Genomic DNA, 25,572 nt, shown 5'->3' with positions numbered 1-25,572 from the left:
TCGGCGTCGCGGCCACAGGTGCGCCGATTCACGAAATTTTTTGATTACCCGTTCGTTCGAGGCAGGAAAACCGTACGACTCCTTCCTGGAATTACCGCGTTTTCTGCCGAAGATACGCATCGAACGGAATTAATTCGCCAACGCGTACGAGACACGTCCCCCGTACTCTATTCGTTGCCCGCGTGTATGCTATTACCTGGGTGTATAATGAAAATTGCCGAATGTAGTATTTGCAAAGAATCGAGATCGATCGAACGGTGCGTAATGGTTTTAAGAAATTACACGTTTCGCGGTGAAGGAGTTTACGCCGAAAATTTTCTCCTCTTCTACTCGAGTCGTTCTCTCGCGTTCCCTTTATCGAATCATCGAAGCTAGTTGTTCGATAAGGCAAAGCGTCGGTCAATTTCGAGACCAATCTGGAAATCTACGTAGGAGAATTACTATACAGCGTCATGAACAATCGTCTTAAACGTTATCGATGTCGATAACGAGCGTTAAAAATGATCCTATCGTTACCTACTGAGAATCATTTTTTAATTATATTTAAACAAATGAATCAAAACATTCTTTTTAGCCGTTAGTTTCTCGTTAATTTGTAGATTTTAATAACGTTCGCGCGCGATTGCTGGAAATCTGTTTACGTGTTTTAACGCTTAACGATAAATATCTGTATACGCTGTACGTATTCCACGTTTATTCTCAATTAACGATCCAATTTTACAAGAAACTTTCATCGCTGACTCTAATAACGCGATCGCAAAGTCGCGAGAGAGAGGTATTTCGGTATCGAATGCTTGTTTTTCCTCGAACGCGCGCGTCCTGTAATAACGGCCCTTCTGCACGGTTAATTCCGCGAGATCGTTCGATACATTCGTCGGACTTCTCTCGAAGAATACGTCATAAATATTGTCGCATGCGAACGCTCGTTTTCCCCAGGACGATTCCCGTTCCTCCGTCGCAAGCGTTTCCATTTATCTGGTAATTAAGATCTCGCGCGAACACGGTGACGAGTCGCGCCTGAGCTTTCTGACGGATGGGTATTTATTTCTCGATGCATGATTTAGTAACAGCCGGTTAAACGTTGTGCGACGACCAGAATAAACAGCCAGCGATCGCGCACATCGGAGCTCGTTCCGTTTACGGATCAACGTGCTAATTAACGCGGCTTGTCGATCGATAACTTTCTTGCCGATCGTATCGTAGCAAATTGATTAGAGAATTAATGGCGAAAAATTCGCAACCTGCGGTATAACTCAAATACCAGCTGATACCGGTTCGAGTAAATAGTCGTTAACGTTCGACGATCGAAAACTTTAAACGAACGATTTTGAGTATAAAGAAAAAGGCATTGGGAAACGGTTAATCCGTTCCGCGAGTTCGTTGGTTCGATCTTCCTACGTTCGAGACATTCTTCTATCGACGGCCGATACGACGTTAAAAAGTCGCGCCAGTTAAAAGCCAAATCGAAGTAAACCTGAAAATCCTCTAACCACCTTTAACCAGCAACCTCAACGACAAACGCGTACCCTTCGGCCCAATATATCGCTCAACCGTCCGACGAAAAGGAAGCGGAGGAACGTTGATATCGAAACGATCGCCGAGAACTGGCGACGATCGGCCAAAAAAATGTCCGGATACCTGGTTCGTCCGCCGAAAAAAAAGAAAGAAGAAAGGACGTTATTAAGCCATCTCCACGCGCGTCTTATCGCCAACGACAATTGGAGCAACCCCGTATACCAAAAGCGACAGAGGACAGCCCTTCGGACAGTAATTACCGAGTTGGTCAACCTGTTCGATAGTTTACGTTATCTAACGTTTAGCGCCAGATGTCCATGCGACCAATTTCCTTTGTGACGCGGTGTGGTACGGTGCGGTGTAGTGCGACGTGGCACGCACACGAAAGACACACCGTCGACGAACGTCGCCGGGAAGCAACCCGTAGCGGCCGCTCGGGGGCCGCTCAAGGGTACGCGGTACAACGCGAGAGGGTAGGCATTAGGACGCGTATATCGTGGGCCGGGGTAATTGTGGCAATGACGACGGAAGTGTCAGATTAGAATCTGAGATGCTCCTGGGAGCACGCGATGCTTGTCCTAACCCCTGAAACTATTAGGCGGACGGGGAGACGGCTGCCCCCTTAAACGTTCTGGCTAACAACAGTGGTGCTCCCATATCGGCCCTATTCAATGGACAGACACACACCGGCCGCTCTTCCCATCGTTCAACGTGCGCTCTTGTTCACAGAAGACGAATAGAATCCAGGGAATGTTCGATCGACGACCGCCATACCGGAGTATCGATCGAGACTCGCTATTAATTCGCGGTTCGAGCGTTCCTCGGTAATAACGATTCGACGAAAGTACATCAATATGAACGAACAACGTCAAACGATATTTTACAGTTCGATACACTTTACAGTACGCTTTAGGAAATGTTCGAAATTCGTTTATGTCAACGTTGATCGTTTATGTCATTTCTTCCGATTTTGAACATTTTATAAACTATATACTGCGAAATACGCATTAGCATCGTTCGTTCAAATTAATACGCTTTCGTTAGATCGTTGTTACAAAGATATTTTCTACGAGTCATTAGAGTCGTTTGGTAGGACATTTTGAAACGAGTCGAGAATTGTTACGACACTCTTGCGTTACATGCTTTGGGTAATTTACTAGGTAACCAAAGGTATAATTTGGTAACCAACGGAAGTGCCCAGCCATGTATCGCGACGAACGATACCTTACACTCGCGTCATTTCTCTATATCTCGATGAAAGTTAGCGTTAACAATTATCGTTAAACAAGCTACGATAGAACGAAAACGTTAGACGGAAACACGTTAGACGACGCAGAACCTACGATATATAATGCAAATGTGTATATCGATAACTTTACCGCCATCGATGCACGATCGAGACGTTTAAAAAATATGGAAAGTAGGGAAACCGTCGTCGATAGACGACGAAACGAAAATTTCGTGAAACACGAACGAGCGACGTCGTGTATCGGAAACTGCGTGCTATTTAGCCTTTTTTTTTTTTATCTTTATTTTTTTACGTTTAGGAGGAAACGATTTATGGAAATGTAGCGGTGCTTAAAGGATTAAGATGCACATCGTACGCTATTATTCGGAATGAGATCCAACGAACGATCGTACGATTGTTACGATCGTACAACGGATAATGAAAGTTAAAACATAGTCGTAAGACGATTCGAGTTAAAAGAACGAAAAAGATCGAATATAGAACAAGGTAAAGTTAAAACAAACGAAATAATATGTATGTCGGAGATGAAAGGACTCTTCCCTCTGGAACTTTGTTTAATTACAGCTGTAAACTTTAATTACAATTTTACGGATTTTCCCAATTTGCCGTCATTCTGCCCAATTATACTTGTTTGCGATTTGTGATAATAAACTTGGGCTTAAGGCGACCATCCGTCGCCGAACGGTCAACGGGACGACCGCTTCGCCTAACAAAGGTGCGGAGTTATAGTGTGAGAAAATCATTAAAAGAAATACCAATAGAGGTACGTGACAGTAAAACGTTCCAACGGGTCCTTCGGACAACGAATACCGGAGGTTGAGACACTTGCACGGCACGAGTACAGTTAGCCCGAGGACCCGCTATAAAACCTGGGTTTTTTTCGTAATTAAGGTTCTTCAAACGGACAAGCAGTCCGACCAATTGACCAATTGACAGCGACGTCGATTTCCCTTACTTTCGGAACGAGGACTATACTCGACGAATCCGATGATCTCGTGTCCTTAGACACACCCCGTCATAGTTTTCCTCGATGGCATCCTCGGGACGAAAATTCAGTCTTTCTTGCGATTTCATCGACGAAGAGAGTAACGCCTTACGATCTGTGAGTACTACACGTTTGAGTTAGAGCAAGTATATATCTGTCATCCCGTTGACCGTGAATTCGTTATCGAACGTAAGACCAACGTCGCTAGCATCGCGAGTGCCCAACCACCACCGCTGTTGATCGTCGAATCGGTAGTGTTCACGTACTCGTAGTAACAGGCCGTATCTTCGTTATAACGCAACGATAGCCAACTCCAAGGGAGGTTCATCGAAGCGATAGGCAATAAGACAGCGATAAAATACGATAACGAGAAAAAGAGCTTGGAACGAAGAAAATAACGCACTCGATGCCCCCTGCGCAGAAAATCTGACAAGAAACGATCCCCAACCTCTTGGTGGTTATCGTTCTGCCCGGTGTCGGTGGCGTGGCCGCCCCGGAGAAATCGGCGATCTCGAAAATCTGTGTACGACGAATAACATTTCCATCGCGTTAGCATAAAATTATGCGAGGCCCGGGCGCGCAACTTCATTAGCAAGTCAAATGAACGGTGGCCAGATTGAGCACCACTGGGCCCACTCGAAGGGACCGTCAAAAAGAAACGGGACGCGTCTGCGAGGAGCGGATGAGCCCGCCTCCTCGGTAAACCGGGGCTAAACTGTAATAAAGCGCGGTACGCGTTACCCACCTACCTTTGCGATCTTTACCCGTTATCTGATCCACCGGCGCAACCAGCGTGCTTCACCTGTGAACGACATATGGCCGCTGCTCGCTGCCCCTTTCGACGACAGTGTGACCACTTTCGCGTTAATTTGTCGATGAGATAGCGCCGAGTCCCCAGCCGGATGGAAAAACCATCGGGTTGATAATCGGCAACGGTCGGCGACCGTCCAAACGTTGCGACGTCCCTTGGGAATGTTTTTCGGCCCGATAGATTCTCGCGCTGCGCGGCAGAAAGCGCCGCTAGAAAACACTTTTTATTTCGGAAAAATCTTCTAGATAGGAACGAGGATACCGTAGTGTGGAATTTTAGTGGGAAATTTCTCTCTTCGAATCTAATCGTCGATGATGTTACAAGATGGTACGAACGACCGTGTTGCCTCCATAGAGCGTAATATAGACTGGTTAGTTTTTTGACTTTTGTCCGAACGTCTGTTTCGAACGTCTGTTCGAACGGCGTCTGTCTAAACGAATGCTTTTCGTGAAATTTAGACCACGTTGATACGCGAGAATATCGAAAACACCGAAAACGAAGAAACATTCGTCGTAATTAGACAGCGGAATACGCGTAATATAAAGGGACATACGAGACATCGAGAGTATAGCGTTACGTGTTCGATTGCCAACCAAAAAGATAGAAACGATTAAAAAGGAAAATGAGTGTGAGAAAAGGTGGCAACTTCTTCGCGGCGCACGACCTTGCAGGTGTTACATTTTACGTTTCTCTTTGCCACAAAGCGATTCTTCGCTGGTGAGAAAAAGATCGGACGTACTCGTATATCTCGCCACAAGGACTTTATCGCGTATCGTCGATAAAATCCGATAATTCGGTTAAGGAAGATGGCGAGAAGAAATTACGAAGGGATGGAAGAGTCGATATCGAATCGATAACATCGCGTTATGTCCCGACAAGTATCGCAAACAGCGACGTTCGAGCTTGCAAAATAACGACACGATGTAAATCGCTTCTTTTCGAAGAATCGGCTGCTATCTCGCGACATTGCTACGGTAGCCATTCTTCCATATACCTGGCCTTATATTATATGCGAAATCGCCAAATTTAGCTGCGTTAATTGACATTTACTACAGCGGCGCGTCGTTAAACTTCGAGTATGGTCGTTTAATAAAGTTGACAAACTCGACGAATACGTTACCGAATCGAATCGGTTACCGTGTATCGAATACGGGCATGCGTAGCAATTATCTTCCAGACAATTTGTCAACTTTCTTTCGCGCGAATATTTCGAAAGATGTCTAATACGACGACTTTAGGATCTCTGTGTGCTTTCCAAACGAATCTCTCCTTTAATTCGTACGTTTGTAATTTCGATTTATTGCAGCAAGTGGCCACCCCCACCGTCGTGAAGAAGATTTTACGAATGAAACAAGAACAACCAACCATGTTCGCTTGGGAGATCCGAGAACAGCTGGCGCGACAAGGAGCTTGCGATCCTCAAAGCTTACCGTCCGTCTCCTCGGTAAATCGAATTCTTCGAGGCGGTGGACTTCATACGGATCACACGGGCATCGAGGGTGGTTCAGCCAGCACGTACGCCTCGCAAGTTTCCTCGAACGTCGCCAACAGAGGTGAGAATTATCGCCAAATACGCGATAAATGAAATTAATAGGAGAGAGAAATTGCGCATTGAAATTGAAATTCGAGATACGCCGAAACGATTTTCTACGAAATTTTTCTAGCAAATAGCCGGCCCGTCTCGCGTAATCGCGCGAATTCTCGAGAAAGAGATCGCGATTGCACGAACGATCGCACCAAAGTGTCAGCTGATCGTTCGAAAGCTGGACGATAGCGAAACGTCGAAATCGGCTCATTATGCGAGAGAAAGCTGCATCGCGAGTGCGCCATTATCGGCTAATGATCCCCTAAACATCTGTCCGTGTCTCGGAATCACTGTCCGAATTTTGTTCCATTGTTTTTGTCCTTTTTACGATTCGCTTCCATATAGACGAGCAGCGACGAGAGAAAGAAGAAGAGGAAGCGACCGATGCAGCGATGCAACGATTAGAGGGAAAAGAAAGGACGAACGAAGGGGGAAGAAAGAAGGATAGAAAGGAAGAAAAAGAAGAAGAATTCGTAAAATACCCTGTGGCCGATTGACTCGTCAGCGTGCTGCAGCGTGATGAACGACACGCAATCCCTTAAAGCAACTCGAAATTTGCCTCGAAATTTACCTCGTTTATACCGTAAATCGTCTATAACGTCGTAGTCTTCTTTTTCACCTACCGAGAACGAGGCTGCGTCACGAAATTTGCGTCGATCGAACGTCGTGATACGTTCGTCCTGTTCCACGGCCGGTGTTTCTCTCGATTTTAACGTTAATTGCAAGGTCCGATCACCTTGCTAACTCTAACACTCCGATAAATCAGTCATTTTCGCCGCGATAATACGATTCCATCTTTCCTCCGACGATCATCGACGAACTTCGATCGGGAAAGTGTTTAACGCGCGACTGCAAACAGGTCGAACTCGCGAAATCTTCTAACGATGGCAAAATATGATTTCGTCGAGAACGATGGAAAACGACGCGTAAAATAGAAGAAGAAGAAATCATCTCGCAATCTCTTCTTGTTTCTTCCTTATCGTATAAACACGACCACATTGTTTGCGTCGATTTAATTTAAAGTGACGCGAGTTACGTAAAAATATGGACGTTAAGATCGCCTTAAATAAACCTTGTACGTCTCGCGTAACGCTCTGTGACAAATAAGAGCGACGAAGCACGTTAATAAAATAAAATAATATAACGAAAGCGTTAAACGTTAACGAGCTAAATCGTAATTTCTTTTTCTTGGTTAAATTTACATTGTATCATACGATGTATTCTATCTTTACCCTCAGACACACTCATGAGAACGGATTACCAATTATTTTATCCGGGATCACTGGGACCGTTGCACATTTCCACAACATCCGGTAATACCAGCGCACCATCTTGGAATCCAAGCTTTTACTCGTCTCTTTATCAAGCGACTACGCTGCACTTGCATCATGGAATGCAATCGTTCACGTAAGTCCAAGTTGTTTAATCGATTTCTGTTTCCTCGAGTGGCCCCCTTAATTGGACTTTTTCTTTTTTTTTTTTTTTTTTATTAAATCTGGAAAAACGGATCGGTAACAAAGACGTCGCTTATTATCTCGCGCTACGTACGATCGATCCATTACGCGCGTTCGTTCCGATTAAACCGATTAGATATCTGTTGCAGATCGTTAGACGTGGAACGTCTGTCGGAACAAAGCGGACCAACGAACCAGGTCGATTTAAAATCCAGCTCGAGCTCGATGGCGGGCAGCGACGACTCCTTGGACAAGAGCGACCTGGACGAGAACACGGAGTCCCAAGACCACTACAAGCCTTTCCAAAATTCGCCTATAATCCTAGAACTCGGCCAGAAGATCGGCAGCGATCGTAGCGCGTTCGTCAGACACAGTACGTCCGGCTCGTCCGGAAACCTCGAGAATCGACAGAGTCCACCGCCAACAAACGGCGACAAGCAGAAAATAGCGTCTCCGCGAATCTTGGAAACGGGAAACGAGCAGAGCACCATGGCCAAAGAAGCGGCGGTCGAAGAAAGACCGGCGCAACCTCAGAGAAAAAGGAATCCTTACTCGATAGAAGAGCTTCTGAAGAAAGACGAAGGCAAAAGCACCTCGAAGAGGCCGAAATTGACGAATCTCGGGGTGGTTCAACCCTGTGGAATTATCCTGAACAAGGAAATCTGAAGGATCGCGGCCGAGAGATAAACAGAACGAAGGGAAAGAAGACTATCTCAAGATCCGATAAGATAGAGGCTAACAGATGATCGTCTGGATTTGGGAGAATTTTCGACGCACGGAATCAAGCATGACGATGTTCGGATGGTGAATGTGGTGGAGGATGAAGATGCGATCGGTCGAAGATGAAACGGATGGACGAGCTAGGACAGAGAGGGAGGTGTATGGTCGAAACGATCGATGGATGTTGCGACGATGAAATCGGGCTAGGCTTATGTTAAATATTCGTGGCTCTGTATCTTTCCGATCTATCGATACGAAAAGAACTTCTAAATACTTTATTTAGAAAGATGCTTCATTCTCGGAATAACGAATCGTTGAGAAACCATTTAGTCTTGTACAAAACTTATTTATTAAACTCTCGTTTTAAGGGGATTAAACTACGTCCGTTAAAGAGAAATGTAACATAGTTTAGCAAAAAAGGTGGAACAGCGCCAAGTTCGACGCTTGAGAAATTACGTTAACGTAAAGGAATAAAAAGAAAAAGGTCGATAAGATCGGTACACCTTTATAGATACGCGAAAATCTCGAAAATTAAAGCGATCGTCGTTGTACTATCGATACGGAGAAAAAGTATAAATTATATGTAACATTAGTATGAATCGTCGATTATGTATTGTTGACCGGAATATCGTAGGTTAAACGTAAGTCTGTTAAGATAATTTATAATTAAATTATTTTTATTCATTCTTCCGCGTTCGACACCATCGATGATCTGTCCTTTCGAAGAAGAAGAAGAAGAAGAAGAAGAAGAAGAAGAAGAAGAAAGGAAATCATCGATATTATGCGTAATAACGGGACGATAAAATACGATAAAGGAAACTCATTGACGTAGCTGTTCTATCAGTTTCGATGATTTTCAACAGGTTCATCGGTTTTGTGATCTCCGAATACTGAGATTTTTCTGTCGTGTAATTTGTGTGTGGTGTATGATTTCGTTTTGAGAGCGGGACGATGCCATATTATTATGTACGATATTTAACTTTAATTTAGTCAAAGAAACTTTGACGTATTCTAATAAAGTGAAATGGCTAGTAACCTTAAAAAAAAATTAAAAATCCTTTTTTTTATCCATCGTGCCGAAGCAAGAGGTACCCGGATCGTTCAAATCCGTCATTTTTACCTACTTCTCTTTCCCACGCACCTATTTATATAGATACATTTGCCCCGTTCGACGGCAAAAAATCCACTCGTTCTTTCGCGATATCTTTACCGTTCAATCGGCAAGCATCTTCGACGACATAAATGCGTCCATCGATCAAGATGAAAAAAGCGCAAATTCGATCTAGAACGATCCATTAGGCATAGGAATCTCATCTAGCGAAGCATCGTAAAGTGGCTCTAATTTCGCACAAAAAAGGTCGATAGAACGTACTGAAACAAGAGACGAAGCTCGTTAGAAAGCACGATTAGCCCATAACCAAGGAAAGCATGCGAAACTTAACCGATACAGCCGGCCAATTAAACGAAAGCCTAATAAAGCGATGGCAATAAAGCACGCATCGGTAACGCGAAACAGCGGAGGCGCGAGGATGTAGTAAAGCCATAAACGGTTCGGCCTGAGTGTGTCATACGTGGACACACCACCGCGTATACATACCTTGTAAAATACGACATGAACGATGGTCACCGTAAAAAGAAGGTGAAATTAAATGGCGGATCGCGTTCCACGAGTCCTACGAACGATCCTATCCACCTTTTGCATTTATAACGTTGTAAAAGCTTTTTATCCGCCTCCTCATCACGGACTAATTAATGCACTATAAAACGCTAACGCCTCGACGTCCGCTGATTTATCCGCCTCCCTTTCCACTATACGATTGTACACCGGTCTCCGGGTTTCGTAGCCCGCTCCTCTGCTCCTCCATTCGCTCGTCGTCATCCAGTTATTAGCCTGAATGATAACAGGAAGTTGAGGAGATGCGAACCTAAAACTAACGCTTTTTAATTATTATTCGCTGGATGTAAGCTTTTTAGACTCAAATTTTTGCAAGATTATACGACCGGATTAAAATAATTTAATTAGAGGTAGATTGAATATTTTAGTTTCTTTCGGGCTATTTAAATTGTTGAACTTATGGCATTTTAGAGGCGAAGAATAGATAGATTCGTTCAATGGTATAAGATTAATTCTCTAAATGATCGTTTTTGATCCGAGTAGTTGTATTTATACCGATATTTATTATTTAGTTATAGCATTTGCAGTCCCTTCTTATCCTTTCCATTTCCTTATTCTTACCTGAAATACAAATTTTTCTACGTTTCTACACAATGATCTATTTTTTATGTATGTATGTCATTGAAACAACCGATAAAAAGATAAGAAGAACGATAATACGCATATTGGTAAAAAAAAAAACTATTCGTAAAATTCCACTCTGTCAAATAGATCCGGTCTATCATGTTGGTCATACATTGGTTGCCAAGTAACCATTTGATGCATACAAAGTTCAGCAAGGTTGTGAGAAAGACAGTGTAACCAGTGGTATGTTTTATTTGTGATTAACAATGGCAGACGACGTAAAACCTGAAACGATTAAAAACACTCAAGATTTACTCGGCAAATACTTCAAAAAGCCACCTCTCACCGAAAAATTACTAAGGAAACCACCGTTTCGATTTCTTCACGATATCGTCTCAGCAGTAACGTATCTTTTGCTCGTGTTTCTGGCTGTAAATAAAACATGAATATAATCGATGCTTTTATAACTAATAAACGAATGGTATATCATAGGTCATAAACGAAACTGGTTTTCTGGACGGTTTGTATACAGAGGAGGAACTAAATTCGGAAAATATAAAAAACAAAGAGGCGAAACTTGCCTATTTAACGAAACTGATCGACGTCGTGAGTAAGTTATTATTTTCCTTGTATCATAAAATGTATAACGTTCTTCGACGTATTCAAATACTAGTACTAGGCAATAATTTCAGAACTGATTACCGGCGCTAATTTAACTGTACGAGCCAGCAAGATAATCTCAGGCCAGGAACCAGCTAAAACAAATGAATTATTGCAAGCAATTGGAAAAGCTTTAGACAAGAAGGTAACGATTCTACGACCGTAAGAAGCACAAATGGCTATGCGATTACTTACAAATATAAAAAAACCAATGACACGGTAAAGTTGAAAATGTTTTACAAATTAAACAGATAAGCAGCGCGGAAGCCGTCGAACGGTACAAGAAGAATTTAGGAAAAGGCAAATCTAGTTCAAGAAGTAAGCTGTCTGTAGCAAAAGATGAAAGAAAATCATCGTCGAAAGAAACGTCCCAAAAAAGGGCTTCAACGTCGAAAGAAAAATCTGTAGAACGAAAAAAAAAAGCTGTTAACGAAGATAATTCAACGATACGCGAAGCAACGCGTAAAAATGAAAATCAAGATTCTCAAAAAAATGTCGAAGCTGCGGAAGTACCACGTGTCGAGGTAATTTAATATATCTTACGCTTAGATTATGAACATGAAAAAGCGTGACTGAAATTACATGTTTTAGCCAGCCCAAGAAAAAATTCCTGCATCCGCGCATAGAAAAAGCTCTTCGTCCGCTAAACTCAAACAGAATAGACCCTCCACGCCTTTGTCCGAAACTCTGCAGTCGGATAAGCGAATCGACGAAAACAAAAAACAAAAAGAATCCGAGAACAAGTCGAAACATATGACAAATGCTGAAAATAACGAATTACAAAATCAAATACTCGATACGTCAAACTCTGTTAATTCAGAATCGAAATCTGCGCCGAACATCAGAGATAATAAGATAGATGAAAATATAGACAAGGTGGAGTACAAGGAAAATGATATAGTAAATAACGAAGCTTCTTTACAAAGCATAGAAAAATCTGGTCAGTCGATATCAGAGACACAAATGTTTCAATCAGAAAATAACGATGCCAGGTATCGCGTTCGCGTCAAACTGTATCTTATGAAAAATTAATATTTGTAATATTTAACGATAACTTGATAAAATACTTTCACAGTATTCCACGATCAAATTCTAGACCAAGAACTTCCTTACGTCCACCTACTGCGAGACCGATTAGTGCCAGACCTGCAGCACCTAGAATACGAGGCAAAGCAGAGTTAATAGTTAACGAAGAAATACTGTTAGAACACATTTTAATACGCTGTATGTAAAAGATCTTATAGAGAATATAAACTATTACTGCTTCATTTTCCAGAACGCCTATGGGAAACATTAGCGTCATTGTGGAGAATTCTGATCTTAAGGATGACGATGATGACGCTGAAGACATGGTAGTTATGGAAACCAGAGTAACTAGTAGCGATTCCTTAGAAAACAGTGGCAACTATAAAGTCGATGGTCAATTAACGCAAGAACATGGACACCTTGTCGCGCAAATATTAGAAACACAAAAGGAATTGGTTAATAATGATAATGTAGACGTGATACCTAAAAAAACAAATATTGTAAGTACAATTCACCATTATCGTAAAATATTATTTTTACCACATTATACTATTTCAATGTAACATGAAACATAATATTTGTTATATTAGACATGGGATACAAATTCAAAACGCGACGCTGTAGCAAAAGAAATTGATAAACTACGAAACACCATACAAACATTAACACGCGCGACAAATCCACTTGGGAAGTTATTGGATTATTTTCAGGTAACTTATTGATTTATTATATTTTATAGTATTACACGTGTAATTTACGTTACTCTTAACAGGAGGATATAGAAGTCATGCAAAAAGAATTATTAGAATGGAAAAACCAATATCAACGAGTAAATGAACAACTGAAAATAGAAAAGATGTAAGAATATACGTATTAAGTTTTGCATCGTTTAAAATCGCTTATTTTAATCACGTATATGATTCTTTTCTTCAGGAAAACGCAAGAATTAATAGAACCTATGAAAGAAACATTAAAAGAAATTGATCGTAATGTGAAAGTACAATTGGATAAAATATGTCAAGCAAAATCGCAGATTACGAAAAATGATCAAAGGATACAAACATTATTAAATGGTCGTGTGTAAATTTCATTTCACCGTAATCTATAAAACGATAATATTTTCTCATTATCTTTAATACAAATAACATAAGTGTACAATCTCCTCTAAGTTTCTAGTCAAATATTGTACATATGTACGTAGAACACTAAAGAATGTAACACGAAATGTAATATAGCACAAGTAATTAAGAAATAATTCTAATAATCTCCGTTCCTTTATTCAAACTTATTCGAACAGGAATACTTATACAAAATATATACGTATAACTTAATATCGTTACATTACTTAAAAATATTTTTATACCTGCATATCACTATGCATTTATTTCTACATTTCATATTTATCTTGTAGCGCTGAAATTTCATCTTCAGACACATTTTCCACCGTTTTGCAATATTCAAACAATATTTTCAAGTCTAAAAATTGAAGAAAAATATTATTAACGCTTTATATTATTTCAAATTTTGTAACAATAACGCTTACTTTCTTTGTCACTGTTACTAGTAAACATGATGAGTGCTCTAAATCGCTTAACTCGACTGAGATCTTTCAAGTAGTAGAATATCTGATTTTTCCTTCCTACGAATTCCGTTCCCAAAACTTCTATTATTTGGCTAAAGATATCCGATTCCATTGAATCTTGAAATATTTTAGGTAAACTACCCTCTGATAATTGCTGGAATTTGATTTACTAATTAGATTAAAATGCATACTTTGTATATCAAAAAATTAGAACTTTTACACATTGTTCTTACCTTCAAATACTTATATCTAAATTCTGGTAAATTATTTCTTTTCCAATTCATTAAAAACTGTACAGCTGTTTTGGGAATCGGAGGTATAATATTACTAATATCCTCCAGAGGTTCAGAAACTTTAATATAAGTATTATCTTTCGCAACGTTATCTTTCTGCGACATATCCACTTTCTGCACGGGATCTTTATGAGGTTCTTTTGTTTGTACAGGATCGTCTTTGTTGTTATATGCCGTTTTGCCACTAGTATACCTATACTGATCGATACCAAATTCCACTTCTTGGATAGGTATTTTCGTCAATGATTTCTGTAATCGACAAAAACTTCAGATATTTTCGGGCATGGATGTTAATGTTGTAATTTTACCTTTGAACGTAAATGAGGAGGCTTCTCTATTGGTTCTATTACAATGACTTCGTCTTTCTCTGGTAACCAATCTGGAATACGTGGATCCCTTTTCGCATTAGTATCGATCACATTATCTTTTTCATTCTCTGTACTATCTTTAACATTTACAACACTTTTATTATCTTTACTCTTCTCCATATTTTTAGCGTTTATTATATTCTTGGCTTTTGTTGTTTGTACGTTCGATGCAGTATCGTTCCACCGCGTTTTCTCAGAAATCTTTTTTTCAATCGTAGTCTTTTTAATATCTTTTTTTTCAATTGTTGACATTTTTGTACCTTCCTTCGCTATAGTACTTGTCTGTGCAAAATAGCATCGCTAAATAGTATGTTAACTAAATAATAAAATTTGTTTCTTAGTTATTAATTACCTCTGAACATTTAATCTTGCTTTCGATTTGATTTAGCAACAATTTAGCTTCCTTATTAGAAGGTTCTAATTTCAAAACTTTTTCTAAGTCGTGTTTAGCTTCTTTATATTGTTTTAGATTCATTCTAGCTGTTGCTCTTCTGTGATAAGCTTTTACATAACTCTCATCTAATTGAACTGCAGTTGAACAGTCAGATTCAGCAGAATAAAAACTACAGAAAAGTGTAATATTTTAGTATCATCTGATAATTTTTAATTGAATATGCAGATATAATCAAAAGACATATATACTTGTCTAGTTTTAACTGACAGAGTGCACGATTTGCGTAAAATACCGCATCGTATGGAAATAGTTTTATAGCCTCTGTATAACAGCCAATTGCTTCAGACCATTTTTGTTGTTGCACCAAAATATTGCCATCGCTTTTATGTTTTGTTGCTTTTTGATGCGCTTTCTCTAATTCTTCTTTAGACATATGTTCATCTTCGGAATCGTCTGATTGCTCGTTATTATCTATTTTTCTGCATTCTTTATCCTTTGAAACGATATTACAAGAAATCAAAATTTTCCTAAGTTTTATAGAGTTTTACAGAAAAAGATGTTTAATTCAATATTCACAATACATATTCACAGTAATAAACTTACTACATCAAATTTCTCCCAAGCAGAATAATCGTGTGATTTAATCCTCTTTGACTTATTATCACCTTGATCTTTCTTTATGGACGAATTTTTGGTTTTATTTTTATGTTTACTTCTAATCGGTGGTAAAGTAATCTACAAAAATCATCCTTATAAGTTTATACATTTCTATGAATATTTCATATATGTAGAATATTTCATAACTTGTACCTGACCACTTTTTTCTTTCCGTAATTGCTCATCTTTACATCTCATTTGTTCCTCCCAATTTTTCATATCAAGAAATTCTTTCTGTAAATCTTCCGCATTATCCTTCACCTGCTTTTGCATCAAGATCGATTTATCCATTTCGTACAACTGTGTTTAATACAATAATTGTAAGAAAAGATACAACGTCAATTGCAAATTTAGGTTATGTTCTGCTCCTTCTAAAAAAACGAAAAGATATAAATTATGATTCCACTATTTAACTATTAATTTATTAAAATATTTGATTATTTAAAACAAAATTTTGACCGAGTTCGTACATCAGTATTACTGTTAAAAACGTACGTATTATAAAATAAACGTTAAAACGTTTATGCAATTCATTACATTAAAATTATTACACTTTGTCACACGTAGGAAAGTTTCGCAATGAATTTCTATATATCAAAGTACTTTTTGCTTTAACGATTTGCATTGAAATTCTTAATCTTTTAAACAACAAACCCTTAATTCTAGCTGCGAAGCACTTATCAGGGACACAACTTTCAACAAATTTCGAAATGTGTTTTTCAACACTAGCGCTCCGCATCTGGCAATCTTTGAAGTTAATATGGATAGGAAAGTGCGAAGCGAATTTTCTAAGGTTAAGTTAACCATAAAATTAAATGTCAGTTAATCATAATTGATTATAAGAAAACAATGATCGTGTAATATACCCATTTAATAATAAAAAGCACTAAAATGAATGTATTTATAAAGAATGTCTTTTATTACAAAATACGAGAAGCATGCTGTCAATTTATACATACCGAGACAAAGTTAAAGAAACAAGCACAGTGGTTGAAGCCTACAGGATATAAGACAGATATTCAAATCTACAATCCCATAACAAAATGTGAAGTGCCGTTAATTTTAAAAAATAAAGCTGTTCTAACTTGGTATCTTTGTGGACCTACTGTATATGATTCGGCACACATAGGACATGCAGTGTAAGGTCTATCTTTTCTTTTCAATTCCATATAAGATAATAATAAATTCTTCGGAAAGGGTCCTTTATTTGATTGTTAAAATTAACATAAGAACAAAATATAATATTGTCTTAAGGTTTGCAATAATTTAGTTATTAAATAATGAAAATGTGAAAGAACATTTTAAACTTTCGTTCATAGGACTTACGTGTATTCAGATATTATCAGGAGAATATTATCAGACCACTTCAATATAAATGTTGTAATGGCCATGTGCGTAACAGACATAGATGATAAAATAATAGCACGCTCAAAAGACTTAAAACAAAATTATAAGGATCTAACAAAACATTATGAAAACGAATTTATCGAAGATATGAAAATGTTAAATGTTGCAAGGCCTCATCTGTATTGTAGGGTAACTGATTATATACCACAAATTATTCAGTTTGTGAAGAGAATTCTAGACAAAGGCAATGCTTACACTACGAAAGATGGTAAAATATAAAATGTAACAATTTAGCTATTATTTTTATTATATACTTTAACTATCGTAAATGATAATTATTCTTCCTATAGGATCTGTTTATTTTGATACGCATAAATACGGAATGTATGGCAAGCTATCAACTCCAATATCAGATAGTTTTCATCCTGATAAAAAATCTCCATTAGATTTTTGTCTTTGGAAAACAGCTAAGGAAGGTGAACCATTTTGGGAGTCTCCATGGGCTCCTGGAAGGCCAGGGTGGCACATTGAATGTAGCACTATTGCAAGGTAGAGAGCCATATTAGAATCTTTCTGTTTTAAATGTTGTATCATAATGCTTATTAAGGCTAATATATATAAAATTTATATTTCAATTAGCACAATTTTTGGAAATTCCGTAGACTTTCACAGTGGTGGGATAGATCTAATGTTTCCACATCATGAGAATGAGGAAGCACAATCGTGTTGTTATCACGAAGTAGAACAGTGGGTAAATTATTGGGTACATTATGGACATTTGTCCTTGAAACACGAAAAAATGTCAAAAAGCCTTAAAAACACCATCAGTATAAGAAAATTCCTTGAAAAATATACAGCAAATCAGTTTAGAATCCTTTGTCTACTTTCGAATTATAAAAATGGTATAGTTTGCAATAATTTATTTCTATATATGATTAAATTATTTCATATTAAATCTAAATTTCATTAACTATATTTTTAATATTCATTTTTTAGAACTTCAATTTTCCTATGATATAATGAATAATGCGGTAGCTGTGTTACATAAAATTGAACATTTTATTAGCGACTGTCATAATTATATCGTTGGAAATTGGGATACTGGCAATATAGATGAATCTACGTTATTCCGCGTTAGTTATCTCGTTGTATTTTATTATTTTACATAAAAACATATACATATTCATTATTGAATTAATATTTCAGTGTTTGGAAGAAACGAAAAACAGTATTAATACTGCATTAGCAAATGATTTTAACACTGCAAAAGCCATGAAGTCACTTATAAATTTAATTAATGTAGTCAATAAAATGTTGCATGATCCTCAGGTAAATATATATTTAGTAGCTAATATTGATTTACTCGGATATTCTCAACAACGAACTTAGAATGTACTGTTGTATTAAATTTAGGGTAGTACGAACACTTTTAGAACCTGTATACCTGCTGTAGCTGCAGTATTAAATTATACATCAGAAATACTTTTCAAATTCGGAATTTCAAATCCTAGTGCAGTAAATGATTCTAGAATGGACAGTGTCATCGAATGTTTGATAAAATTTAGAGGTGCTGTACGTAACAAAATTTTAGAGCAAGATGTGAAAGATAAAACTTTACTTACGGCGTGCGATAAAGTACGATCGGAACTTTCCACTTACGGTATAATAATTAAGGTACAACATTATATATATATATATATTTCAGTAATTTAATTTTTAAATTATGTATTTTATATTCTAGTTCTGTCTTTCTAGGATTGCAAAACTGAAACTAGTTGGAGTATCAAGAAATATTAAATAAAAATCAGCAAAAACCTTTAATGGTAATTTACCATTTTTTTAATAAAAAAGAAAATACTTGTTTTTACATTTATTTCCTTGCTGATTTTAGATAAATAGTTAACTATTAATCAGCTGAATCACTATTAGTTTTTAATTTTTTTAAATTATCATTATCACTATTTTCAATATTTTTCCTTTTCGACCCAGCTTTCTTCTCTGCCATTGTCTTTTTTAATCCTTTCATTTTTCTCGTCTGTATACTATTAATATTTTGCGCTCCAACATGCACACGACCAAAGGTTGTTCCAAGTTTGTCCACAGATATATTCTTCTTCTTTTTAACCTGTGATCGTATATTAAATGAGTAAATGAACGAAAGTAAATACTAAATCATTATTTTTCCTGTCAATCATTATTTCCAAAATGAAAGATATTACCTTCAGCTCTTTTGGCTTTTTACAAGCTTGCTTAAACAAATCTTCAGAAGCAAGTTTCGTACGTCTACAAATTAAATCTGCTCTTGGACCAATTTCTTCTAATTCAATTCTTGGTATTCTACAATCAGACTTTTTTAAAAGTATCCTAAAACATAATTTTATTAAATAAATTACATTTGAAAGAGCTGTATATAATGGTACACAATAATATCAAGAGAGAAAGAGATGTACCTGTAACTGCGTACTAGTATTTTATTGTCAATAGCAGTGAAACTCAGAACATGTTCGAGACCTTGAAGTCTAATCTTTTCAACCGGTTCCCTTTGAAACATATCCACAAACAAATTTTTAATTCTATTTAACTCATAGTTATTTTCAAAGAGCTCTCCATTAAAAACTAATAAGGGTTTTATTCCCTCTGCAATTTTGGGAACTTTAAAACTTTTCAGTCCTTTATAATTTTCTATGCCAAATTCTACCATATCTAATAATGTTTGTTCATACATTCTTCCCATTACTAAATTGTGGGGACGTTTTTTATTATGCAAAGCGATCATAAAAAGCGGTGCATTATATTTTACAGAAAATTTTTCGACGGGTGTTATATCCTCAAATGGTAGTATATCATTTTTCTTTTGCATTATCTGTGCATCTGGCTTTTTTAAATCGTACTAAAACCAAATATTCATCGTGTCATTCAGGTAATACACTTTATCATTACCATCTTATATAGTTCAACTTACCAAATCTTTCATAAAATCTACTACTATCTGTGAAGTGTTTTTACCTTTGAAACACAGAGTTTGTTTAACATCCTCTATTAATTTCGGTTCTTTTTTCAAAATAGCTCGTTTACCCTTATGGGTAGTCGGCTTTCTGCAATAAAAGTTGCATTCACATATCTAATGTAGCAATGACATATACAAAACAGACAGATAAGATGTAAAGATACTTTTTTTCTCTTTTTAATAAAAGCTTTACTTTCAGCAGATATCTGATAAAAATCGATAAAAATTATAGAAGTTCTATTATGCATAAAAACTAAAAAGTGAATTGTAAACATACGTATATAACCTATGCATTTTAATCATAACCAAAATACCTTATTTTACATAAAAATACCTACACTACTCTTTGCATCACGGTCATTGTGATAATTAAATTTAAAAACTGTACTTCCTTAAAATTATAGAAACACCGAATGAATATTTATTATGTAAAACATATCACAGAACATAACACACGTGTTCTTGCACAAAATCAAATTACACTCGATGGAAATGGGAATTAAATGGGCATGTTTACAATATGGCATTTGTTAGTCCATAACCTATAACCGCGGTCGTGTACACAAGTCCTGAAACTCCCGTAATAGGGGGACGACACGATCATGTGACGATTGATGTTTTTCCAATCCACCAACAGCGGCGTTGCTGCAGAGTAGTTAAAACAATAGGAGACACAAGGCCATAATGTTGTGTCCCCTAAAGCGAAATTTAATTATAAATAGAATTGTTTATGAAGAAATAATGTATACCTATTTACAAAGTATTATTCAAATTATAAAAAAATTAATTTGTTTACTTCCACTATGTATTACCTTGTTGAAATTGTTTTAACTACTCAATATCATGTGTGTGGTAAACAATACAAAAAATCTTCTGACCTCAAATCAGGAACTACCTTTAACACAGGAGTTTCCACACCTGTGTATACAACTGTGATTATACGACTTATTCATATAAAGTTTTTAACTTTATCGACTAGTATCTTGTACTGCTTTTTTTATTTTGATTAGTCTTCTGTTGTTCTCTTTCCTTCATTAATCTCTTATACTCTGCTTGTTTCTCCATTTGTTTTCGTTTCCGTTCCATTCGTAAAAGTTCTTCTTCAGATGCTAAAAATTATTTACATTTCATTTAAAATTAGCCTGTAAGCAGATAACTCTTCAACCAATTTACCTGATTTTGAATCTCCTATTTCAATATTATTTTGCTCTTTCTGATTACCCGGAACACCGGGCTGTACATGACTTTTCATCTCGCTTGAAGTTTTGATACACTGCTCCGGTTGTGCAACAGAATTTGCTACCGTTTGTTCTACAGACACTTGCTCCTTCGCAACATTTGGGCATTTTGATTTTAATACATTCTCTAAAAAAATATATAATACAACCAAATATTTTAATATAGCTCAGTTCATAAAAAATAAAAAGTTCAAAAAACTGTAAAAACCTGTTTTTTGTTTTTCTTTATCACTTTTACTTATAAACGGAGTCGATTGAGCACATGGTTCTGGCATTTTAATTTCTGAAGTTCTGTTTTCTGTTCCGTTAAATAAACTATCGGCAACCATATGTGAATTTGATAACTTTTTTGATAGATTTTGTATCTCAGTATTTATCTCTTTACCAAAACATGACAATACCCTTTTAAAGGCATCTGTAAGAGAACCCTGAATAAAATAATAAAAAGAAGCCTACTTCTATAATATACATAAATATAAGGTATTCAAATTTTAAACATACAATTCTTGCACAATGTATTGTTAAACCTTTCATAGCTCCTTCTGTGTAACAATACCCCATGTCCTCATGAGATGTTCCATCTTTTAATTGGACCTTGAGAAGTGTCACGCATCCACAAACATATTTACCCATGAAAGTTTCAATAAAATCTAAAATATATATAAGTAATAAAGTTTACATACAGTACATAAAGTTTATATACAAAGAGATTAATAAGACAAACGAATGATTAATAAAGTCCATAAAATATACACCTATTGTTTGGCTAGTAATATTATGACTCCATTTTCCTTCGCCAAATATTTGATTTGCTAACAATATCAAATCATTATTAAGAGCTAGTGCTTTCACTAAATCTAATTGTTGTGGTAATGTATTTGTCATATTCTGTTTTGAATTTGTAGATGGCTAAAACAAATTATCTTCCTTTTGTAATCTATATTTTTCGCATTGAATTCGTATAACTAAATCTTCTCAAGGCACTGTGATTCATACTTACGATTTTTATACAAGACGGATAATTAATCGCGTTAATCATGGATAATAATATATCTAAACGGTCAAATGAATTTAAAATTTTGCAATATATGATACCGTTACGCTAACGCTTGAACTTGCTGTTAGTATAATTGCGTGAAGTTGGCTTCAATGATCGTATCTAGAAACATTCAGCATAAAACAAGAACGAAATTTAAACTGACAGATTATACGCGCGAATGGAAAATTATACATTATCTAATTATTCGCCAAAGGTGTGGCTAGATAAGAGAGGTAAATGGTTCGGGAGACAGAGACATGACATGTAAACTGGCTTTAAATTATTCATTACTGTACCAAATTAATAGTTTGAATTTCTTAACACGATCTCTTGATATCTTACTCTCGGCAACTTTTCGCGAAAACTTTACCAAGACTTGGGCTATAACTTTAAATTATTTATTGCATGCCGCATAAACTAACAGTCCGAATTTCTCGATATAACTTCTCAACACCTTATCTTCGGCGGTTCGTGTAAACTTTCTTAGAAATTTTGCCGTCTCTCTTCTGCGTTATCTTCTTCTCGATCGCCGCGCACGTAGGCACCCTGACAATAATTTTGTAATTTTAATCGTTGTTCATTTTAGAAATAGCGACGAAGAATTCACATAAAGTACTGTGCAATACGTAATTATCTCTATATATGTATGTCTGGCGTTTATTTTATATTCGATACAATAATTTCTAAATCATGAAAGAAATCACTCAGTGCTGTATATTTCGAGATTACATGTTTAAAAACGAGGCACATTTTAGCTGTCGTAGGTATATGATAACAATAACGATAGTGTGATTTATTTTATATATTTATTTATACAATAATCATTATAATAAATTATATATATAATATATATTTATATTATGCGTGTGTAGTGATAATATATATTGCATAGAAATAATGTTTGACACGATTTTGGCGAATAGGTTGGCTAAATTATGCCTTGTGACTCACACAATTAATTGCAACTGATACTCACCACACTCTTGCTATCTTTTGATTAAAATCACCATCGAGCCTCTATATTTTAATTTTGGACTTTGCTTTCTTTCGATCGTAGGTAAGAATACGTGCTTTATTAAAAAGTAGCAAATTTTTCTGTATTTGTATGACTGTAAGTATATTGATAGTTCGATACGATAAATTATCGATATAAAATCTGTTGAAAACGCACTATTTGCAAGAAAATATATCTATATAAAGATAATTTGTGAATAGAATTGTCAAGCTTCTTTCGTCAATGTCTCTTTCTTAAATAATATTAACATTACTAGATAAAAATTTTTTTATTACAGTAATATACTACACTTAACTGTATCAGTTGAAAATAAAAAAAAAAGAAACGTTAATACGTAACAAATATGTTGCTACTTCTTAATACACACACACACACAGCTGTTAGTTCGCCATAATATCATTATACTCTTTAATAATCTTACCTAGAAGAATATCTGTCTCACATTTAATTATTTAATATAATAATCATAAAGTATATATAATAAGTAAAACTCTTAAACCCGAGGCGATAGTTCTATACATATACACTGATCTTTTTTTAGTAGGTTGAAATACCTAAACAACAGTTTTACTTTTAACAGACACGCAGTCACACTTAGTGTCATTGAGCTGATCTTATTACATCTAATTGGTTTTCAATCTATTTCATTACAATCATAACATTAACAGAATATATCGGCGAAAAGTGTTTTACTATGATATGGTCTACTTATACAAACACAGGCAGTCGTTAAAATGAGTTCTATGAACGTGCTGGAAACACTGCTTGTATATATCGTGTAAACGACATAAAAGGAGAAATGTGTATTCATGTACAAAAGAACGATTTATACATTTATATACGTAAACGTCATCGTTTGAGCTATTACTGGGATTAAAATGTAAGTATATTGCTATCCCTAAATTTATAATATATCAAAGAAGAAATTTCGATCGTTTAAGAAAATGTCTCCGATTGCTACAAATACCATTAAACATGATCATTTCTGAAACACTTTCTTTTGGCACTATAAAATATTGTATAATATATGTAAAAAACGTTATTACAAATAATTTAACAAATTCACAAATGATGATAGAAAGTCTCTGACAATTCATTACCATTACTAATGATTCGTAAAATTATTCCTACTATATAGTTCGCATATTCGTATGTTATATACATGAGATTCTATCAATGCAACAGTATACATATATCTAACTAAAAGTTATACTCGACAAAATATATGCTTAAAGAATAAATAGTGAAACAATAACAAGTTAAAAATCTTACATGTAGATAAAAATATTCTCTTTCTCTCTCTCTCTCTCTCTCTCTCTCTCTCTCTCTCTCTCTCTCTCTCTCTCTCTCTCTCTCTCTCTCTCTCTCTCTCTCTCTCTCTCTCTCTCTCTCTCTCTCTCTCTCTCTCTCTCTCTCTCTCTCTCTCTCTCTCTCTCTCTCTCTCTCTCTCTCTCTCTCTCTCTCTCTCTCTCTCTCTCTCTCTCTCTCTCTCTCTCTCTCTCTCTCTCTCTCTCTCTCTCTCTCTCTCTCTCTCTCTCTCTCTCTCTCTCTCTCTCTCTCTCTCTCTCTCTCTCTCTCTCTCTCTCTCTCTCTCTCTCTCTCTCTCTCTCTCTCTCTCTCTCTCTCTCTCTCTCTCTCTCTCTCTCTCTCTCTCTCTCTCTCTCTCTCTCTCTCTCTCTCTCTCTCTCTCTCTCTCTCTCTCTCTCTCTCTCTCTCTCTCTCTCTCTCTCTCTCTCTCTCTCTCTCTCTCTCTCTCTCTCTCTCTCTCTCTCTCTCTCTCTCTCTCTCTATATATATATATATATATATATATATATATATATATATATATATATATATATATATATATATATATATATATATATATATATATATATATATATATATATATATATATATATATATATATATATATATATATATATATATATATATATATATATATATATATATATATATATATATATATACATATACATATATATGTATATATTTTATATATTTAAACATAGTTGCATCAATACCCCACATAGATTTATAAATAGCACTATGTTACATATTATCGCGTGTAAACGAAAGAGAAACCATTATAAAATAGGATTTTTATTGTATCTTATCGAACTACCCGAGAACTGACAGTTATAACGCTTATTTGGCAACAATTATAGTTCACCTAAGTATTTCTCCCTTTATGCCTCGGAGCAAATCTAAATGTTGCACATACGTGTAGTAGTAGTTGAATGACAAGATGCATAAATTTGTAAAGAAAACGAGAGACAGTACAAAAAAGAAAAAATAAACATAATCACAGCTGAGTTGGCAGGCAGGTGGGCAATTGCAGGCATATTATTGGACAGGCTCGCTCGACATGCGCTTCACCGCTTTTTT

General features: G+C 36.3%; 5 protein-coding genes across 14 annotated transcripts in view; 3 read left to right on the top strand and 2 right to left on the bottom strand.

The window, feature by feature from the left end:
• The window catches only part of LOC100744058 (paired box pox-neuro protein), a 32,979-nt gene extending 24,415 nt beyond the window's left edge, over positions 1-8,564 (top strand). The window contains exons 4-6 of the mRNA XM_003488648.4: positions 5,867-6,113; positions 7,384-7,552; positions 7,749-8,564. Coding sequence (XP_003488696.1) covers positions 5,867-6,113; positions 7,384-7,552; positions 7,749-8,265 — 933 coding nt within the window. The 3' untranslated portion in view covers positions 8,266-8,564. The remainder of the gene's footprint in view (positions 1-5,866; positions 6,114-7,383; positions 7,553-7,748) is intronic.
• Positions 8,565-10,799: 2,235 nt separating this feature from the next.
• Positions 10,800-13,473, top strand: LOC100746216 (TRAF3-interacting protein 1). The gene is made up of 10 exons (XM_012384419.3): positions 10,800-10,959; positions 11,051-11,168; positions 11,251-11,363; positions 11,470-11,742; positions 11,810-12,210; positions 12,294-12,419; positions 12,495-12,744; positions 12,835-12,954; positions 13,017-13,102; positions 13,178-13,473. Exons 1-10 carry the CDS (start codon positions 10,825-10,827, stop codon positions 13,326-13,328), a joined length of 1,773 nt encoding a protein of 590 aa, XP_012239842.1. The 5' UTR covers positions 10,800-10,824; the 3' UTR covers positions 13,329-13,473.
• On the bottom strand, positions 10,905-16,632 carry LOC100743940 (RNA polymerase II-associated protein 3). 4 transcript variants are annotated; one of them, XM_033320182.1, is made up of 9 exons: positions 16,092-16,262; positions 15,692-15,909; positions 15,485-15,616; positions 15,130-15,374; positions 14,840-15,050; positions 14,428-14,769; positions 14,060-14,368; positions 13,788-13,980; positions 10,905-10,987 (listed from the first exon to the last, which is right to left on the bottom strand). In XM_033320182.1, the coding sequence occupies exons 2-9, from the start codon at positions 15,827-15,829 to the stop codon at positions 10,941-10,943; spliced, it is 1,617 nt and encodes a 538-aa protein (XP_033176073.1). In that variant the 5' UTR covers positions 15,830-15,909; positions 16,092-16,262; the 3' UTR covers positions 10,905-10,940. The 4 variants fall into 4 exon arrangements, with proteins under 4 accessions (XP_033176073.1, XP_012239844.1, XP_012239843.1 ...); XM_012384421.3 differs by lacking the exons at positions 10,905-10,987; positions 16,092-16,262 and adding exons at positions 13,489-13,720; positions 16,498-16,632; XM_012384420.3 differs by lacking the exon at positions 10,905-10,987 and adding an exon at positions 13,489-13,720 and having other exon boundaries at positions 16,092-16,261.
• Positions 16,294-18,724, top strand: LOC100746094 (probable cysteine--tRNA ligase, mitochondrial). Of its 2 annotated transcripts, none has more exons than XM_003488665.4 (8): positions 16,294-16,677; positions 16,858-17,153; positions 17,236-17,434; positions 17,525-17,787; positions 17,882-18,018; positions 18,092-18,214; positions 18,299-18,559; positions 18,641-18,724. In XM_003488665.4, the coding sequence occupies exons 1-8, from the start codon at positions 16,430-16,432 to the stop codon at positions 18,680-18,682; spliced, it is 1,569 nt and encodes a 522-aa protein (XP_003488713.1). In that variant the 5' UTR covers positions 16,294-16,429; the 3' UTR covers positions 18,683-18,724. The 2 variants fall into 2 exon arrangements, with proteins under 2 accessions (XP_003488713.1, XP_024222692.1); XM_024366924.2 differs by having other exon boundaries at positions 16,545-16,682.
• Positions 18,698-22,804, bottom strand: LOC100743704 (ribosome production factor 2 homolog). Of its 6 annotated transcripts, none has more exons than XR_004461517.1 (7): positions 22,131-22,804; positions 21,886-22,039; positions 21,632-21,780; positions 21,339-21,558; positions 21,066-21,257; positions 20,705-21,001; positions 19,893-19,980 (listed from the first exon to the last, which is right to left on the bottom strand). XR_004461517.1 is itself a non-coding variant. In XM_003488645.4 (6 exons), exons 2-6 carry the CDS (start codon positions 20,251-20,253, stop codon positions 18,792-18,794), a joined length of 960 nt encoding a protein of 319 aa, XP_003488693.1. In that variant the 5' UTR covers positions 20,254-20,588; positions 20,705-20,862; the 3' UTR covers positions 18,698-18,791. The 6 variants fall into 6 exon arrangements, 2 of the variants coding, with proteins under 2 accessions (XP_003488693.1, XP_033176074.1); XR_004461518.1 differs by having other exon boundaries at positions 20,788-21,001; XR_004461516.1 differs by lacking the exon at positions 19,893-19,980 and adding an exon at positions 20,285-20,641.
• Positions 22,805-25,572: the final 2,768 nt, after the last annotated feature.

The sequence above is a fragment of the Bombus impatiens genome, unplaced genomic scaffold, assembly GCF_000188095.3.
Source record: "Bombus impatiens unplaced genomic scaffold, BIMP_2.2 scf_0259, whole genome shotgun sequence".
NCBI classification, from domain to species: Eukaryota; Metazoa; Arthropoda; class Insecta; order Hymenoptera; family Apidae; genus Bombus; species Bombus impatiens.
The sequence above is the reverse complement of the archived record's forward strand: the minus strand, read 5'-3'. Positions and strand labels throughout refer to the sequence as shown.

Excerpts from the sequence above, each read along its gene's own strand:
- LOC100746216 (XM_012384419.3), top strand. The coding sequence starts at position 10,825 with ATGGCAGACGACGTAAAACCTGAAACGATTAAAAACACTCAAGATTTA. Across the intron at positions 11,169-11,250 it reads GAAACTGATCGACGTCGTGA|AACTGATTACCGGCGCTAAT; the intron begins GTAAGTTATTAT and ends CAATAATTTCAG. Across the intron at positions 12,955-13,016 it reads AGTTATTGGATTATTTTCAG|GAGGATATAGAAGTCATGCA; the intron begins GTAACTTATTGA and ends TACTCTTAACAG.
- LOC100743940 (XM_012384421.3), bottom strand. The coding sequence starts at position 15,829 with ATGGATAAATCGATCTTGATGCAAAAGCAGGTGAAGGATAATGCGGAA. Across the intron at positions 14,369-14,427 it reads CTCCTCATTTACGTTCAAAG|AAATCATTGACGAAAATACC; the intron begins GTAAAATTACAA and ends TGTCGATTACAG. Across the intron at positions 13,721-13,787 it reads TAGTAACAGTGACAAAGAAA|ACTTGAAAATATTGTTTGAA; the intron begins GTAAGCGTTATT and ends TTCAATTTTTAG.
- LOC100746094 (XM_003488665.4), top strand. The coding sequence starts at position 16,430 with ATGAATGTATTTATAAAGAATGTCTTTTATTACAAAATACGAGAAGCA. Across the intron at positions 18,215-18,298 it reads AAATGTTGCATGATCCTCAG|GGTAGTACGAACACTTTTAG; the intron begins GTAAATATATAT and ends TATTAAATTTAG. Across the intron at positions 18,560-18,640 it reads CTTACGGTATAATAATTAAG|GATTGCAAAACTGAAACTAG; the intron begins GTACAACATTAT and ends CTGTCTTTCTAG.
- LOC100743704 (XM_003488645.4), bottom strand. The coding sequence starts at position 20,253 with ATGACCGTGATGCAAAGAGTAGT. Across the intron at positions 19,981-20,230 it reads ACCGTGATGCAAAGAGTAGT|AAAGCCGACTACCCATAAGG; the intron begins GTAGGTATTTTT and ends CTTTTATTGCAG. Across the intron at positions 19,250-19,335 it reads ATACTAGTACGCAGTTACAG|GATACTTTTAAAAAAGTCTG; the intron begins GTACATCTCTTT and ends ATTATGTTTTAG.